Genomic DNA, 16,641 nt, shown 5'->3' with positions numbered 1-16,641 from the left:
TTAACATTTGAGTTCTCACTATATGTCAAGCACTTTTCATGCATTCTGGTTTTTAATCTCACAAAACTACAGAGTGTTTATATTGTATCCATTTTACAGATGATGAAATTGATGTATTTAGATTAAATAACTTGCTTAAGCTCACACACTGAATCTGGCTCTTTAACCCAAGAAGTCTAGTTATGGAGTCTATGTTCTTAACCACCATGTTTGGTTAGTTAAATAAATATTTGCTAAATATACAAATGAGTATTTCCTATAATAGTGCATTCTCTCTAATGCAGTTGTCCTTTTCTTTGTAGAAAACTTCACAGAATCTTTCTCTCTAGAAACTCCCTCAGAAAAAAACAAGACAGAGTGGGGTTGAAGATAGTGGTGCCAAGAAATGAAGAGCAGTCCACCTTTCAGATTGGTGAATGATGGAGAATACCATTTAGGCATGCTCTGATATGGAAGGGCTTTTTATGTGCCACTAGTGGTAAAGAACCCAACTGCCAGTGCAGGGGGACATGAGAGACGCAGGTTCCGTCTCGGGTTGGGTAGATCCCCTGGAGTAGGAAATAGCAACCCTCCAGTATTCTTGACTAGAGTATCCTATGGACAGAGAAGCCCGATAGGCTACAGTTCACAGGGTCACAAAGAGTCGGACACGACTGAAGCAAACACATGCATCCTCTGATATGTAGCCTGATTCACTGCATATGAAAACCGGTATATTTTATCTTAAGGATGATCCAGATATGATCAAATTCTACTCCAGTCTCTACTGCACCTCTCAATCATGGTCTACTTCTCCAGTTAGAGAACTCAAAGCAACTTGTCTGCTATCTTAACACAAATTAGTGTTCTGAGACTGAAATGTAAAGGTTGTAAGATAGGAAATGATTGATTATACCCAGAAAGCCTAGATCAGCACCTGCTCCATACAGATTCAGAGTCTACCCCTCACTTGTATCCAGAAAAGACAGTCGCTTGCATTGGAAAAGTTGGGTGAAAAGGCTTAGGGAGTAACTGCTCCGAAAGGTGTCAACTTGTGAACATAAACTTGATTCTTTAAACTTCTGAACTAGCATAAGACACCACCTTTCCTAAGGAATTTTTATTGACTACATCAAGAACATGAGCTCTCTGCAGGATAAGTACTTAGTAAAATGGCTTTGCAAAAAAAGAAAAGAGAGCTGTTCCTACATTGTCAGACAGTAGCAACTCCACTAAATAGGTGCTTAACTTTTTAATGCTAAAAATGGGATTTTTAGAAATAAATGAAAAAAAAAATTAAAATACACTGGCCAAAAAGTTCATTCAGGTTTTTCCATAAGATGGTACAGAAAAACACAAACAAACTTGTTGGCCAGCCCAATATATTGATCACAGTAAGCACATAACAACAGAATTTTCTTTTATGTGCGTGTAGGAAAGTCTAAGAAAGGGGAAATCACTATAACATCAACTGTCATAATGCATTTCTAATTATAAGTAAAATCAATTCAGCTTAACTTGATTTGTAATGTATCTTTTGATTTACTCAAAGTCCCTGCATATATCCAAACATATATGCCTATATTCTAACAATATAGAATCCTTAAGAACAATATCAATTTCTGTGATGTTTAACACCTACAATCTTCTCTCAAAAGTATACTCCCATGTGACTCATGTGGTGTTATTAAACAAATAATTGAAGATAAAGGTAGACCATCATTTTCAAATGATTAAAGAAATACAAATTAAATAAATAATTTGAGAACATTTATGTTAGTATATTTATTTCAAAGTTAAGTCAACAACAGTCTTCAGTAGACCATCAACAATGATGTGTTCATGCACGCTCAGTCACTTCAGTTGCATCCTACTCACAGCCCGCCAGCCTCCTCTGTCCATGAGATTTTCTGGCAAGAATACTGGAGTGGGTCGCCATGCCCTCCTCAAGGGTATCTTCCCCACCCAGGGATCAAACCCGTGCCTCCTGCGTCTCCTGCGTTGCAGGCAGATTGTTTACCACTGAGTCACTAGGGAAGCCTAAGCCCCCACATCATGAAATACATAGAATGCGTCTCATCTATTTAAAAGATAAGTAGTTGCTATAATCTGGGACTGTTAATTTAATAACATACTGCTTATTCAAAGTGACAAGTTTTTCCCCAAAGTTTATTTGTATAATCATTTGATGTTCAAATATGTCCGGAGGATATAGTTAATTAACAAATCATGAACAAAAAAAAAACAGAAAGCCTAAAATAAAAATGAAATGTATATATTTAATATATAGCAAGGGACAATGGCCAGATAAATGTTTTAGAGGCAAGATTCTTTTGCTTCAGGTTTCTTTTGCTGTCTTTTCTAAATATTGGTCATAAAATTCCACAGTGCCAGCTATTAGAAACCATACTTGGACTACAAAGATATAGGAATAGTCAGTAAACATCACCTGGTGATTTTCTCATGAATCAGGCTGGTATGCTACCCCATAAACAAATCCTAACTATTATGACAATTTATTCATCTTCACTATTTATCATAAGACAGGTTTATATCATAATATAAAATTTGTAGTCTCCCATTGCCATGTGTGTATGCTTAGTTGTGTCTGACTCTTTGCTACCCCATGGACAGTAGCCCACTCGGCTCCTCTGTGGAATTTTCCAGGCAAGAATACTAGAGTGGGTTGCCATTTCCTACTCCAGGGGATCTTCCCAACCAAGGGATCAAACCTGTGTCTCCTGCATTAACAGGCAGATTCTTTTACCACTGCATCACCAAGGAAGTCCAAATTTTAGTCTAAAAATTAGCTATAGCAAATTTGCTATTGTTACTTTATGGCATAAATTTTAATATTGGTCTATGAATCAGTGAAACAACTTTCTTCTCTAGCAAATAATTTTTATCCACTCAAAAACCCGAATGCAAAATGAGTGTTCTTTAAGAAACTCCATCTTTTAATGAACACTTGATATGTAGGAACAAAAAAATATGAATTAAGAATATCATTAGTATTTATTGAAAGACATAGAAGGAAAAAAGTTACATTTTAGTCAAGTATTAGTAAAAAGAAATAAGAAATCTTTCCACAAGTAAGGTCCAAACTACAATGGTAAAATCTTGTTAAAAGCTTTAATTTAGTATGTGAATTTCTACCTCACCAAAAAATTCAAATACTTTATTGGGAGATCGGATGAATTTTGAAACTACTTTCAACCTTCTGTCTCTAGGCTTCAACCAACTATCCCTAACCTTCAAGAAGATAAAAAATTAAAAATTGAAAGAAGGTTGTATAATAAAATTTGCAAATATTTCTGAGGTGACAAAAAGGCTAGAAGAAATAATTTTAAAATTTGCTTTAATGGCTCCTTTCTAAGATATATGAATGTTAATTGTATCTATTATGTGTAATAAAAATATTTTGTATCATAGCCACATATTTTTCTTACTTCCTTATTATCACCATTCTAGAAAATAATAAAAATATTTTATTACCTCTGAATGCTTTATCATTTTAAATAATCTCAAGCTATTGGTCTACTTTCCAAGTTACCATGAGGATATTTACTTAAAATCTATTATTTTCTACTTTATATAAATTCAAGTTAACAGAAGGTGGTACTTTGAGATTCTTTTAAGATTTTTTTTTTCCTGAAAAAGTTTCACAAGCTATTGGTTGCATTTGTGTTACCAACAGATAGTATTGAAAATATTAGCCTACTTATTCTTTAAAAGAAAGATTATTCATTTATGTAAATTGGTTTCTCCTTGTTTATGCCTATTGATGATTTTAAACTGGGTCTTAAGAGATGGATTTCTTGGAAACTTAGACTTTTGGAACTGGAATGGACATTAGAGATCGTCTACTCCAATCCCTTCATTTTATGGTTGGGGACACTGAGCCCAGAAAAGATAGCTGAGTGACTTTGGGCAAGTTTCCTACCAAGTGCCAGAGCCAGAACCAGAAGCCAGGTCTCCTGACTCCCAGTTAGAAGCCAGGTCTCCTGACTTTTAGTCCAAGGATATTTCCATTACACATACACTGACTCTCTATTCTTTCAGGCTGTCTTAGGCTGCTCACACTGATCAAGCTATTTTGTAAACGATCACATTCACCAAATAAAATGCTTCTGATGAAAAATCATGGGACTTTGAAACATACCTGTGTAATCAGGCTGTACTCTAATTAATCATGATTTCTCCCTGCCTAGAACATTTCAGGGACTCATCATTGATCATGCAGTAAATTATAAGCTCCTCAACCTGTCTTCAAAGCAGTATATGCTCTAGCTCCAACAAATCTCATAAATCTCCCTGCCCCCCTCCTTTGATCTATGCCATTGACACAGCTTTCATTCTGTTCTTCCAATGCACCAAACTCCTTCCTATCCCACACATACCATTCTCTCTATCAAGGCTCTTTCCCATGACTTGTCTGCTTAGCTATTAATTATTCTTTAGATCTCAGTTTCCAATATGTGAAGTAAAAGTAGCTCAGTCATGTCCGACTCTTTGCAACCCCCTCGACTGTAGCCTGCCAGACTCCTCTGTCCATGAGGATTCTCCCAGGCAAGAATATTAGAGTGGGTAGCCATTCCCTTCTCCAGGGGATCTTCCCAACCCAGGGATCGAACTCAGGTCTCTGGCATTGCGGGCAGATTCTTTACTGTCTGAGCCAACAGGGAAGCCCCCTAAAAAGGATTTCCCCAAGCCCTTATTTGTTTATTTGCCTCACTCCCATCGCCTTTTTTTTACATTCTTATTACAACCTATATCTTATACAGTTTATAGCAAATCCAATTAATTATTCATTGTCACTTATTTAATAGTAATTTCATATTCAATCTACTCCAAGCTCTATAATAGGCAATCTGCCTATTCTTAATCACCACTCCACCCTCTAGTACTCAGCAGACTGCTGCAATACAATAAACACAATAGCTAATATTTACTATAGTTAGCTGATTACTACATGTCAGACCCTGTTCTAAAACCGATGATCTCAGTTGACTCTACAACAATCCTCCTGAGGTTGGTACTAGTAGTATACTTATTTAACAGATGACAAAATCCAAGCACAGTGCATTCAGATACTTGTCTGGTATCACAAAGCTAGTAAGTTATGGAAATGAGATTTGAATTCAAGCATTCTGATTCCAGAGTCCATTTTATTCAAATAATACATTGTGCTGCTGCATACTCAAATATTTGTTGAATAAGTGAATGAACTTACTCACCAAATCGAATTAATCATATCACCAGACTGAATAAATGGAATAACTCCACCACACATAGAGTTTATGTCAGGCACTATTGAGACATTACTTTGCCAACAAAGGTCCGTCTAGTCAAGACTATGGTTTTTCCAGTGGTCATGTATGGATGTGAGAGTTGGACTATAAAGAAAGCTGAGCACAGAAGAATTGATGCTTTTGAACTGTGGTGTTGGAGAAGACTCTTGAGAGTCCCTTGGACTGCAAGGAGATCCAACCAGTCCATCCTAAAGGAGATCAGTCCTGGGTGTTCATTGGAAGGACTGACGTTGAAGCTGAAACTCCAATACTTTGGCCACCTGATACAAAAAGCTGGCTCACTGGAAAAGACCCTGATGCTGGGAAGGATTGGGGGCAGGAGGAGAAGGGGATGACAGAGGATGAGATGGTTGGATGGCATCACCGACTCAATGGCCATGGGTTTGGGTGGACTCCAGGAGTTGGTGATGGAGGTGATGGACAGGGAGGCCTGGCGTGCTGCAGTTCATGGGGTCACAAAGAGTCGGATGTGACTGAGCAACTGAACTGAACTGAATTCTAAGTAGTGTACATATTTTAATTATTTAATCTCACTGCAACCCTACTCTCATTACCACTTTATAAAAGAGGAAACTGAAGCACAGAGATTAAATAACTTGCCCAATATTGTACTGCTAGTAATTGGCAGGTCAGGGGTTCAAACACAGGCAGTTTATTCGAAGTCTGTGCCTAACTTTATATACTGCCATGCTTGTGAGAGCCCATATCTGAAAACAGCTTGAAGTCAATAAAATGGTAATATAACAGTAGTCAATGAACACACAAAAGAGGGAGGAAACCCGTTTGTTTAGGCTAAATTGAGTTCCTCTGTATAATGGAGATAAATGTTTTTCCCTTGAATAAATGAAAGATGGCCCTTCCTTCTGGTGGATACAGTTCCATAGCACAGTGAAGGATATTTCTGGGGAGTGATGGATGTTAAGGATGCCTTCTACATTTCTCCTCTCACCCCTTAACTGGGCTCCCTCACAAAGGATACCACCTGCATTTCTATATGTAGTAGCTCTGGTTAGATGACATAGAACTGTTGAAAGCATGAGGAAAAAGGAAATATCCAATTCTAGGATAAAGGCTTAAAAAATGAAAAGCAACATAAAAATCCAGAGCCATGGTGAGCAAAAACAAAAATCTTGCTGAAGTGTGCTCAAACCTCGCCAAACCTTGTTAAAATTTCCGATTCACACAGTGCTCTTCTCTTAAACTCTTTCATTTCAGTGGCTAGAAAGGAGAATAACAACACTTACCTTGAAGGAATCCTTTCAATAATAAGATCATGTTGGTGAAATCCTTTCTGTAAGTGATAAAGCACCATGCAAATCCTATGTATATTCAATATTCAAATCTTATATTTTATGAACTTTCAGGGCTTAAATCAATTTTGACCTCTGTGAAAAATTACTAGTGAAATAGTATTGTTTTATATGATGATCCTTTAACTGTATGATTCTACTTTGTGCATGGTTGAAATTGTATCCTATGACTATGCCAGCACAGTAGAAACAAAACAAAACAAAAGGCGGCCTTAGCATGAGGCAGTATTTTTCTCAAAGACAGTCCTTTTGGAAAAGTATTTAAAAATAAAAGTGCAATGAAAAGAAAAATTTTAGTTCAAGGTTGGATGACTCCAGTCAGCTCATTTGGACAAAGGAGAGGAGTCATTGTTCCAGAGTCTGGGTTTTCAGCAGTTTTAGAGAGTTGGACATGACTTAGCGACTAAACAACAGAAGATATATTATAAAACGAGGGCAAAGAAATCGAGTTTTAGAAGCCAGATTTCACAGGCTGTGGCTCGTGTGCAGTGTCAAAAGAACAGGCCAAACTGGCCAGTTGCATGAAATAAAAGTAAAAATAAATCAGATCAGCAAGCATGTAGATAAAATAAGCAATTTGACCACATAGTTCCACATTTCAATGCATTATATTGGAATAACTAAGCACAGTTAATGTAAGAGACATTGGGAAATTCATTTAAATTTTCCATATACTTCAGGTATCCCAGATGCGAAATGAAACCAATGAAAGTTTTTCTTTCTAAGGTGCTGTCACATGCCTAGGAGAAGGATATTACAGGAGCAGGGAGAATAAACTTGTTATCTTTGCTGACAAAACAAGGTCTTATAACCTTACCTAACAGATTGGTTAACCACAAGGCCAGATCTTCTTTCATTGGCAGCAAATTAGCTTCATGTCTGCTGGCCAGCCACTGGCTATACTGATGCATATCAGAAAGGCCAGGTCCACTGCGTACCTTTGGGCTCAGAGCAGTGCACATTATTTATCCACTTGTAATACCTGTTTTGGAAACAAAAGAGCAATTGCTTTTTATACAGACTTCTCTTGTTAAAATCTTGCCACCAATGGCACAGTATGGAACAGGATCTGCAGACATTTGGATGACAAGTCAGATTATTAATTATTAATCCCCCCACCCCGGAAACACCATTTGCTCTATCAGTACTGGCCCTTGTCAGTTTTGACCAACTACTTGGTCAGAAATAGCAGCAATCAAAGGTCAAATAGAAAAATCAAACAGTAAGCTCTATGCTTATGTAAAACATCATATCTGGAAAAAAGTCAGTTTTGAAAGCAAGAAATTCCATTAAAAGTTTGGTATCCAAATTGTAAACCTCCATTGTTTGGGTTAATTTTTGAAGCCATAAATTTCCACAGAATTTTAGGACTGCATTCTAGCAATGACAGTATTTAGAAAATTTCTTATCAACATATAATCACTACTCTTTAAACTATTACCTATGAGATTAAGCATAGTACTTGGTTCTTTACAGATGGCCAAGCAATCATATACTTACACTTTAAAAGAGTTGGGTGGGACACAGGGGAGCTTGCACTTTTTTTTAAATTTTTAATTGAAGAATAATTGCTTTACAATGTTGAGTTAGTTTCTGCTGCAAAAACATGAATCTGCTATAAGTATGCATATATAGTTAATGGAAATAAAACCCAAAGAGGAATGGTGACTCAACCAAAATCATATGGTAAGATCACGGCAGAGTCAGGTTTGAACTTGGGTCTTCATACTCTAAGACCATTCCTGTTTTCAGAATGACACATTTTATAATAGTATCATCAAGTACCCATATTATAATTCAGGAATTACACCTTAATTCTAATAAATATCATCACAGGTTTTCTTTTGTCTTACTTTGTACCTTCCTACTTCATAATTTTGCATACCAGGGTTTATTTGTAATCATCTAAAAGTAATTACACATATCTACACAACAAGAAATAAATTCACTCACCTATGAGTAACACAGTCCTCAAAGTGGGTTGCAGGGGGAAAAAATGTATGAATATATAGTTGGCCTTCAATGTAACACTACATTCATTTTTTGCATTATTTATAAGGCCTAAGACTATAGATATAATAATGGGGCAGTAAAGTAATAAACTCATAAGTTTAACTATGTATTGAACTCCATTCTATATGCAAATAGTGCCTATAAAATAACCAAATGTATTATGATTGAATAAAAAGAAAATGTTTGCAACTGGCAAGAAGTAAGGTTTATATGCTATAATGGGGTTTTCAGCTATATTTATTACTAATAGTACTTTAAGTTTACTGGTATAAGTTGTTTATAGCCTTGTTGGTTTTAAAATTTGAAACTTTACATAGCATTCTTTTCCAATTAATCTCAAACACTTCTCAGCCTAGGTTAATTTTTGTCTTTTAAAGACAGATTTAAAAAAAAATAAGACATTGGTATTCACAAAAATGTAAAATGTGATGGTCTTCCAAACATTTTGCTGCAGCCTTAGAAAAAGCTGCTGGGAGCATGAGTAAATATCTAAAAAGTGTCATCAATATATAATTTAAAAGCATAATTTCATTTCCAAACAAATTATGCTTTGAATAATTTTTTTTGCAAAAAAAGAATTACTGTAAATTTTCTTTGAAAATATCTTCTATAAATCTCTAAAGTGGTAACTAGTGAAAATGTGCAATATTTTAACACACCTTGCCCTATTCTATTAAATTGTCATTACAAGTGCCAGGATATTGCAATTGTCTATTTTCTTTTGCAGTTTATCATGACATTATTCATATAAAGTCCTAAAAGTTTTCTCCAAGACCTGTGATTAAACCAGAAGCCTAAAATATTTTTGCCCTAGTTCTTTAAGAAATAGGTCCAATCCCAGGAAAACAAAACACCTCCAAGTAGGTGTTTAGGATTCCTACAAGCTAAGCTAGCCTCAGAAACAAACATTTTAATAATACATTTAAGCACATGATTCATACATTTAAATAACTAATTGAAATCTTAAAAGGGTTACCTCTAAAATGCCTTTCTTCTCAAGACACAATCTCCCACTACTTTCCTGAAAGTGAGAAGTGGGAGTTCAGTAACTTTACCTACATCCTATTATGGGCTCTGCAACTTCCATTGAAGCATCAGAGTCCTATTCTGCTTTGTAAAAGCAAGAAGACACCTCAAATTCTTAAGCTCATTGTCCAGCAGAGAATTCATCAAGGGATAGTTTACAGTAAGCCTAATGGCATGTAACAGTTTCAATGAGCCAGAGGGACACAATCTGTCCCCTCAATACTTCTGAACAGTGAAGTTTTTATTTTCCTTGACAGTGGCACATTTATTTCTCATGTAGTCTGTCCCATATTTTGCCAGAAATGTAATTCAAACTATCCTCTAATACTTACAGATGATTATTAAGTCAAAAAATAATTCAGCAATGCTTATTATGCTGCTTTGTGTATAATCAAAATTATATTAAAAAATGGGGAAAAAAACCAGAATTATATTTTCCCAGGTGACAAAGGTGGAGAAAGAAGGTTTAGTGGGTAATTGGCATCTGATGGAAGTTAAACAATCAAACATATGCCAAATATGTAGACACCTAAAGTCACTCATAGACAGGGACTCTTGTTTAAGGAACTCTTCTTGTTTAAGTCCCTTTTGAAAAAAACTTAGGATTTTCATCCAAATTCTTCTGATCCTTTTTTCACATTTTAAAACACCATCGAACTTGGCTTGACTCTATGGTTTAGCTGAGAGTCACTACATGGTGGTCTTGGATTTAAACAAGGCTGAGATATGAATAGGAAAGATGGGCATGGACCCAACTAGCAGGACCAAAATTTGGACTGTGAAAGAATTACCCATGGTGAAGCAGTTTCCAAATGAAAGGATTAAATTGGGGTGAGCAAAGGTCAAATAAATTTAAATTATCCAGATAAAAAGATCACTACAGGATTATAAATGTTTTATAATTTTCAACAAATGTTTAACCCATCTGAATGAGTTGAATTAGCTCACAAAGAACAGATTACAAAAAAAGGTCATTTCTGATCTTTTGAATACATTCAAAAGTATGTGAAAACCACTAGAGATGCCAAGGGGTAGCTTTTAAAGATAGGAAATGAAATGATGAATGATACACTGACTTGAAAAAAAATAGGTTTTGAAGAAAGAAAAAACTTTTTTCTAGAACATATCTAAATACTGGAAGATGTTACTATTAAGATTTCTATAATCTAAATATTTTAAAACTTGATAAGTAACTTTGGTAATACAAAGCAAAATCTATGCTTTGAAAAAAAGGAGTAAGGATTCAAAAGCTTCTTCTATGTCTTCTCCAAACTTTATGGGTCTATCAAAAAATGGACAAATCAACCCTCAGGATTTGGAACTCAGAAAAATAAAACTTAAAGGGAAAAACATGCAGAAATTTAATACAAAATTCTTCAAAGAATGTGTGTGTGTATTTTTTTTTCTTTCTTTCCATAGAAGTGATTCTGGAATAATCATTATGAATATGATGAGACTTGAACTAGCCCAGGGGGAAGAAGAAAAAATTAATGACTCCGTAAGTAAAATATCACATGTTTAAAGACTCGGTTGAGTCTGTTGTTTCAGAATCCCAGTTGAAGACATCAGTTTTGACTCTGAAGAAAAGTCACCTAGACTTTTTTGCCACCTAGAGGTGTTCTTTGATTATAACCAAAATGGTTTCTGATCTATCTCTAGTCTTTGATGATGTTATAAAAAAAATCACAATATTGCATGGAAAATAAGTTGGAAAGAAAGAAAAATAAGAACAAAGTGATAAACATACCCCTACTGTCTGATATTTAGTTCTGTTAAGAAGCCTTATTAGTAGAATATTAGAGCTGGAATCAGAAGTCCTGAGGTCAAATACTAGCTGTACCACCTCACTCTTTAGTAGTTGTTCTATTATATTCTAGCCCTATGACTTTTTATCTTTGTACTTGAGTTCTCCAGTATGTGTAATGGAGGCTAACAGCCTACATATACTTGTGAAAATGAAATATTTGTGTCAGCATTTGGCATATGTTTTATATTCAACAAATACTTGCTAAATTGAAATCATCACCATAGGAAAGATGCCAAAATAAAGCTTCCATTGACTTATTTTAAAAAGAAAAGAAATTTTGTAACAAAATAGGGATACTTTGTAGAACTCTAAATCACTAAGAAAAGACAAAGCATAAGGGGGAGAAATGAAAACTGATAAAATATTGATGAAGAATTCCTGGTAGTCCCAGTGGTTAGCACTCTGCACTTTCACTACTGAGGGTGTGGGTTCAATCCCTGGTCAGGGAACTAAGATTTTGCAAGAGGAATGGTACAGCCAAAAAAAAAAAAAAAAAAAGATAAAGTATTGGTGAAATAAAACCATAAATAATTGGAAATCCCAACTTTTCTTCATATCGAGAGGTATGAAGACCCTAAGATGATGAATGAAATGTTGAGCTCCAAAATGGGTAATTTAAATGTGTTTTTGACAGCAAATTTTGGTAACATATTACACTTCATTTTAGCATCAAAGACTTATAAGCCATTAAGAAAAGGGAATGCCATATCTCTTAAATTAAATGTGACAGGATGTCACCCCCCAACACACACACACACAGATGCCTAACTGTGGCCATTTAAAACAGAGTGCTAATGAACCCACAGTCAGGGGTCTTGTCACTAAAGGCCACTTTTGTTCTAATTTAGAGCATTGACCTCACTTCTGTCTAGTCAGTTTTGTGTGTTATAGGAGTAAAGCATGAAGAAAACAAAGTTGATAGGCCAATAACACTCTTTTAAAATGAAAAAAATAAAAATAAAAACATCTTAAGCCAAACACCCTTCAAATTTCCCAACATAGAAAATGCTATCTTTCAAGTTAGACTCAAAGAATTAACAACCAAGGATGGCTCTAGATGGCTCTTTCATCATTCTGAGTTCTTTACATTTATGGGATTCATTTTGGCTGACCAATAGTAGCTCTACAAAGCTATATATTCTCAACCAATGTCAGGAATGCAAAATTTTACAGAGAATAAAAGTTCAAAATTTAATCAGAAAGGTAATTTTAGATCTTGTAAATGGACCTTCGCTTCTGGCTAAGGGGAGTGAGCAACTTGTCTGAAATTGAAAAGTGCCAAGCATAAAGGCAAAATGACACTTGTTACTACTTTTTCTAATTATGTAATGAAATCTTTAAACTCAAATGGATCTTAGATTTACCAGCCAAATTTCTGGTAATTAAAAAGGGACTGTAGGCTTAAGATGTTTTGGCCAAAGTAACAAGTCTATTTAGTCACAGTCATTAAACGTATCCTACCCAAGCCTTCCTGCTAGGCTATGCTAACCTCAAAGAACGCTAACTCTCTTTCAAGAGTCCGTTTCTTAACCTTCAGCCCCATGATGACTTGCCTTGAACCAAATGATGGTACACCTGCAATAATAATTCCTTCTTAAATCATGACCAAAAAATTAAGACTGAGTGGGAATTAATTTCTTATATTTTCTTGGCATAAAAGATATTTAAAGTTTTGCTGGTTTTTTTTTTTAAATTCTACTAAACCATTCTTGCAAACAATTTAGCTCCAGTTTTTGGACTCCTACCAGATAAATTTCAGACTTTACTTGAATAGAAAGCCATCTGAAAGTCATTAATCAATTAGGATATTTAAGGACTTACATCCAAATTCATCTAAGTTGAACCTTAATTCATAAAAAGATGTTGTGTGTGTGTCTCTGTGTGTTGTTTGCAATAAAAAAGATTTCAATAAAAAAGATTTCTGTTTTCCATAACTATAATGTAGTTGAGATTTAGCAGAGTTCTACATTCTGTTGAATATATATGTACTCTCATGAAAGGGGAGAGCGTAAGGAAAAACTCAACTGACTTGTCTCTGAAAAGATTTAGGACAGAAACATTACACAAGCATCTTACTCTTTTTACCAAGAGATATTTTTTACCTTTCTCCAGTTCTTTTCTGTAGTCAGAAAACACTGAGTGGAAAATCTTGATAGCTGTCTAGCAGAAATTAAAGGAAACAGCAGGATCTCTGTACCACCATATCAAAACCACAAAGATACCAAAATAACTTTACCATAGGCTCCAATTTTAACTCCCTCTGCAAACAAATTTGTTAGAGTCTCATTGTTTGGCTTCAATCAAGGTAACTTTGGCCTTCTAAAAGCTCCAAAAGTCTATAAATATACAGCAGGCTTACGGACTTGAAGCAACTTTCTAAAATTATGCATAACATACTTAAATATAAGAGCTGACATTGTGCCATAACTGCAAGTTTAACTAAGATTTCCTACCAAGATACTAGGAAACTCAGTGGCAATCACACAACCTTTTGCACCAGATGAAAGTGTGTCTTGCAAATTTATTTCCCAGCAAAGTACAGTCCACATCACAAAAATATGGTGGTTAGTGCTAAAATGAAAAACTAAACCCCAAGTTTAGCAGCACACAAGCCGAAATGCAAGCTTTCAGAGTCCAACTCAGGGAGTGTATGCAAAGGCTGCAGTGTGCACTGCAAACGGTGCCTGTCCCATGCCTCAGATATCTGTCCCTTACCTTGTCTTAGGCACTGAGAACCAGGATGCCCATGTTGGAGAGGACCACCACAGTCACCACCTCCTCCTCCTCCACAGTTAGGGGGGAGCATTCCTTGAGAAGGAACTCATTGATCAATTTCAAAGACAGGCTGGGCAAACCAGATTCCAGCTGGAGTTAATCAGTGTCCACACTGCTAAGAGGCTGGGAGAGAAAGGCAGTAAGCAGATGGGATGGTTCTCAGCCTGGCCTCTGTGAATCTCAGGGGATAGGTGGGGAGGGAAGGTGGACTTCCTCTGCCTGGCTGGCACCTCCGACCTATCTGAGCCTTTATTTAACACTCGGAGACCTAATGGGTGTTCTGTGCACATGAAGATCTTATTTCCTGGGCAAAGATCTACCAGAGTTGATCTGGCTTTGTTGGAGAGGGATCTTGGGGAGAGGGAAGAGATGACAAGAGAGATGGTAAAGTTTTGCAAACGCTTGACTGTAAGAGGATGAAGATGCAGGGGCTGAGAGGATGAAGATGAAAAGGGTGGTAGGGAGGAAAGGCTTTGATTTCCAAAAAGGTTAAGGGGAGAAAAATGGACAACCACTCCCCCTCCCTAACCCCAATTATACCATGAGGTAGAAAACAGAATCTGTTAACCTCTGCTTTTGTTTCCTCTCTGTTCAAGACAGTAAAAACGTCTGGATGTCTGGGCTAGGCTGTGTGTGTGCTTAGTAGCTCAGTCGTGTCCGACTCTTGGCGACCCCATGGACTGTAGCCCTCCAGGCTCCTCTGTCTATGAGGATTCTCCGGTCAAGAATACTGGAGTGGGTTGCCCTGCCCTCCTGCAGGGGATCTTCCCAACCCAGGGATCGAATCCAGGTCTCCCGCATTGCAGGCGGATGCCTTACCATCTGAACCCTCAGGGAAGTCCCTGGGCAGGGCTAATGGCAGTTTATTCGGCTTATAGAATTTAATCTTTCCAGGATAGTTAATGCCTCCAAAGCCAAGCTGGATCCTCGGCTCCCCAAACAATTTCAGATTCCAAAACCTTGCTCTTTGGACGCAAAAATCTCCCCAAAGGGGGTTGATTCATAGGCTAACCTAGCGTTTGTTTATCCACGTAATAAAAACTCAACTCTGTCAAACTCATCAGTGGGACACAGCATCACCCCAAATCGCGCGTATCGCACTCTTTCCTCCCATTCCGGCTTCCTGACTCAAGTAAAACCCTCAGGATCAATCCACTAAGACCATCAGCCCTCCGCCCTCCTCTCCTCCATGAGAGACAACGCTGAGCAGGCAGACAGGGACCCTTCTGCACGACTGCCTAAGTGTGCATTTACGATCGTGCTAATTAGAAGTCCCCACTTCGGTCGCTGGTTGGCTGAGCCGCCCCCAGCAGAGGCTTCTCTAGGCAGCGGTCGCTGGGACTCCTCCACAATAGGGATGAGGAACACATGGTTGCTTCCGGGGAGTCAGAGTGTCACCCACCGCAGTGACCACCCACCCAGTGCCCAAGCCCGTCCCGCAGTCCGCAGCTCGCCACCCTTCCCAGCCGCGTCCCCGAGGTTATTTGCCAGGACGCCCCCACCGCCCCCGCCGTCCCCCGGGCTGGGTTGCAGAATGCGCACACCGCGACGGCAAGGGGGCGGCGGCGGCGTCTACGAGCGGGGCCCGCCTGCTCACCCCACGTCCGGAGCTGGGCTGCTGGCGACGCTCAGCGGCGCCGGGGCTGCGGGCTGGGCTCGCGCGGCGTCTCGGGGCCGGCCCCCTCCCGGCGCGCGTGCTGCAGCAGCGGCTTTCCGCACCCAGGCAGCCCGGCGGCGGCGGCGGCGGCGGCGGCAGCTCCAGCCGCTCGGCCCCTCTTCATACTTCTCTGATGGCTCCTCTCGGTGCTGTTTGGGAAAACGATTTGTACCCCCGCCCCGCTGCCAGAAACAGATTTCCTACATTTCATCAGTCCACACAGACCGAGCGGAAGTCAAATGCTTACTTTTTCTGGTGGACAGCAAACGCAGTTGACACTGATTTACCCTTCAAACGGGGAGAGATTGTATTACAAGCCCTTGGCAGCAATTCCGAGGTTGGGGCCAAGCTCCAGCCCCCTCCAGGTCCCCCAAACACTAACCTAAGAGAGAAGGGGGCGGGAGAGGCGGGGGGGGGTGCTGTGTGGAGATCATATTTAACTCGGGGTTTTTCACAGTCAATGGCTTTAGCACAATATTAAAATTGGGTGTTGGAAAAGTTTTGCTTTCCTGGCCAGTGAATTTTGCAGACTCGGAGGCATGAGCTTTCCAGTAACTTCGGCCACTCTTCGTTCCAAATTGAACAGTTTGATTTCTTACAATTCCCTTTAAATATCAGATTGTGTAAGAGGCTGTTATTCACGGCGGCTGTTTTCGCTTTACGCAAGGAAATACAATTCCACCCTTCTTTCTCTCAGCCTGGGTTCAGTATTACGTTGAATGTCATAGACAATTTTCTCCAACTGTTGCTTATTAGGGCACT

The 16,641-nt window shown here is 38.1% G+C and overlaps 1 protein-coding gene across 5 annotated transcripts in view; it reads right to left on the bottom strand.

Moving 5' to 3' along the window:
• Window positions 1–16,641, bottom strand: part of GAS2 (growth arrest specific 2) — a 168,464-nt gene that overhangs the window by 121,295 nt on the left and 30,528 nt on the right. For 2 of the 5 annotated variants that reach the window (XM_081536568.1, XM_081536571.1), the window contains exon 2: window positions 7,419–7,583. In XM_081536568.1, coding sequence (XP_081392694.1) covers window positions 7,419–7,563 — 145 coding nt within the window. In that variant the 5' untranslated portion in view covers window positions 7,564–7,583. Of the gene's footprint in view, window positions 1–7,418; window positions 7,584–14,162; window positions 14,346–15,819; window positions 16,137–16,641 lie in introns of those variants that run through there. The other 3 variants (XM_081536569.1, XM_081536567.1, XM_081536570.1) reach the window with 3 other exon arrangements.

Source organism: Giraffa tippelskirchi, chromosome 10 (genome assembly GCF_054371585.1).
Source record: "Giraffa tippelskirchi isolate mGirTip1 chromosome 10, T2T-mGirTip1v1.2.pri, whole genome shotgun sequence".
In the NCBI taxonomy this organism is placed as follows: Eukaryota; Metazoa; Chordata; class Mammalia; order Artiodactyla; family Giraffidae; genus Giraffa; species Giraffa tippelskirchi.
The sequence above is the reverse complement of the archived record's forward strand: the minus strand, read 5'-3'. Positions and strand labels throughout refer to the sequence as shown.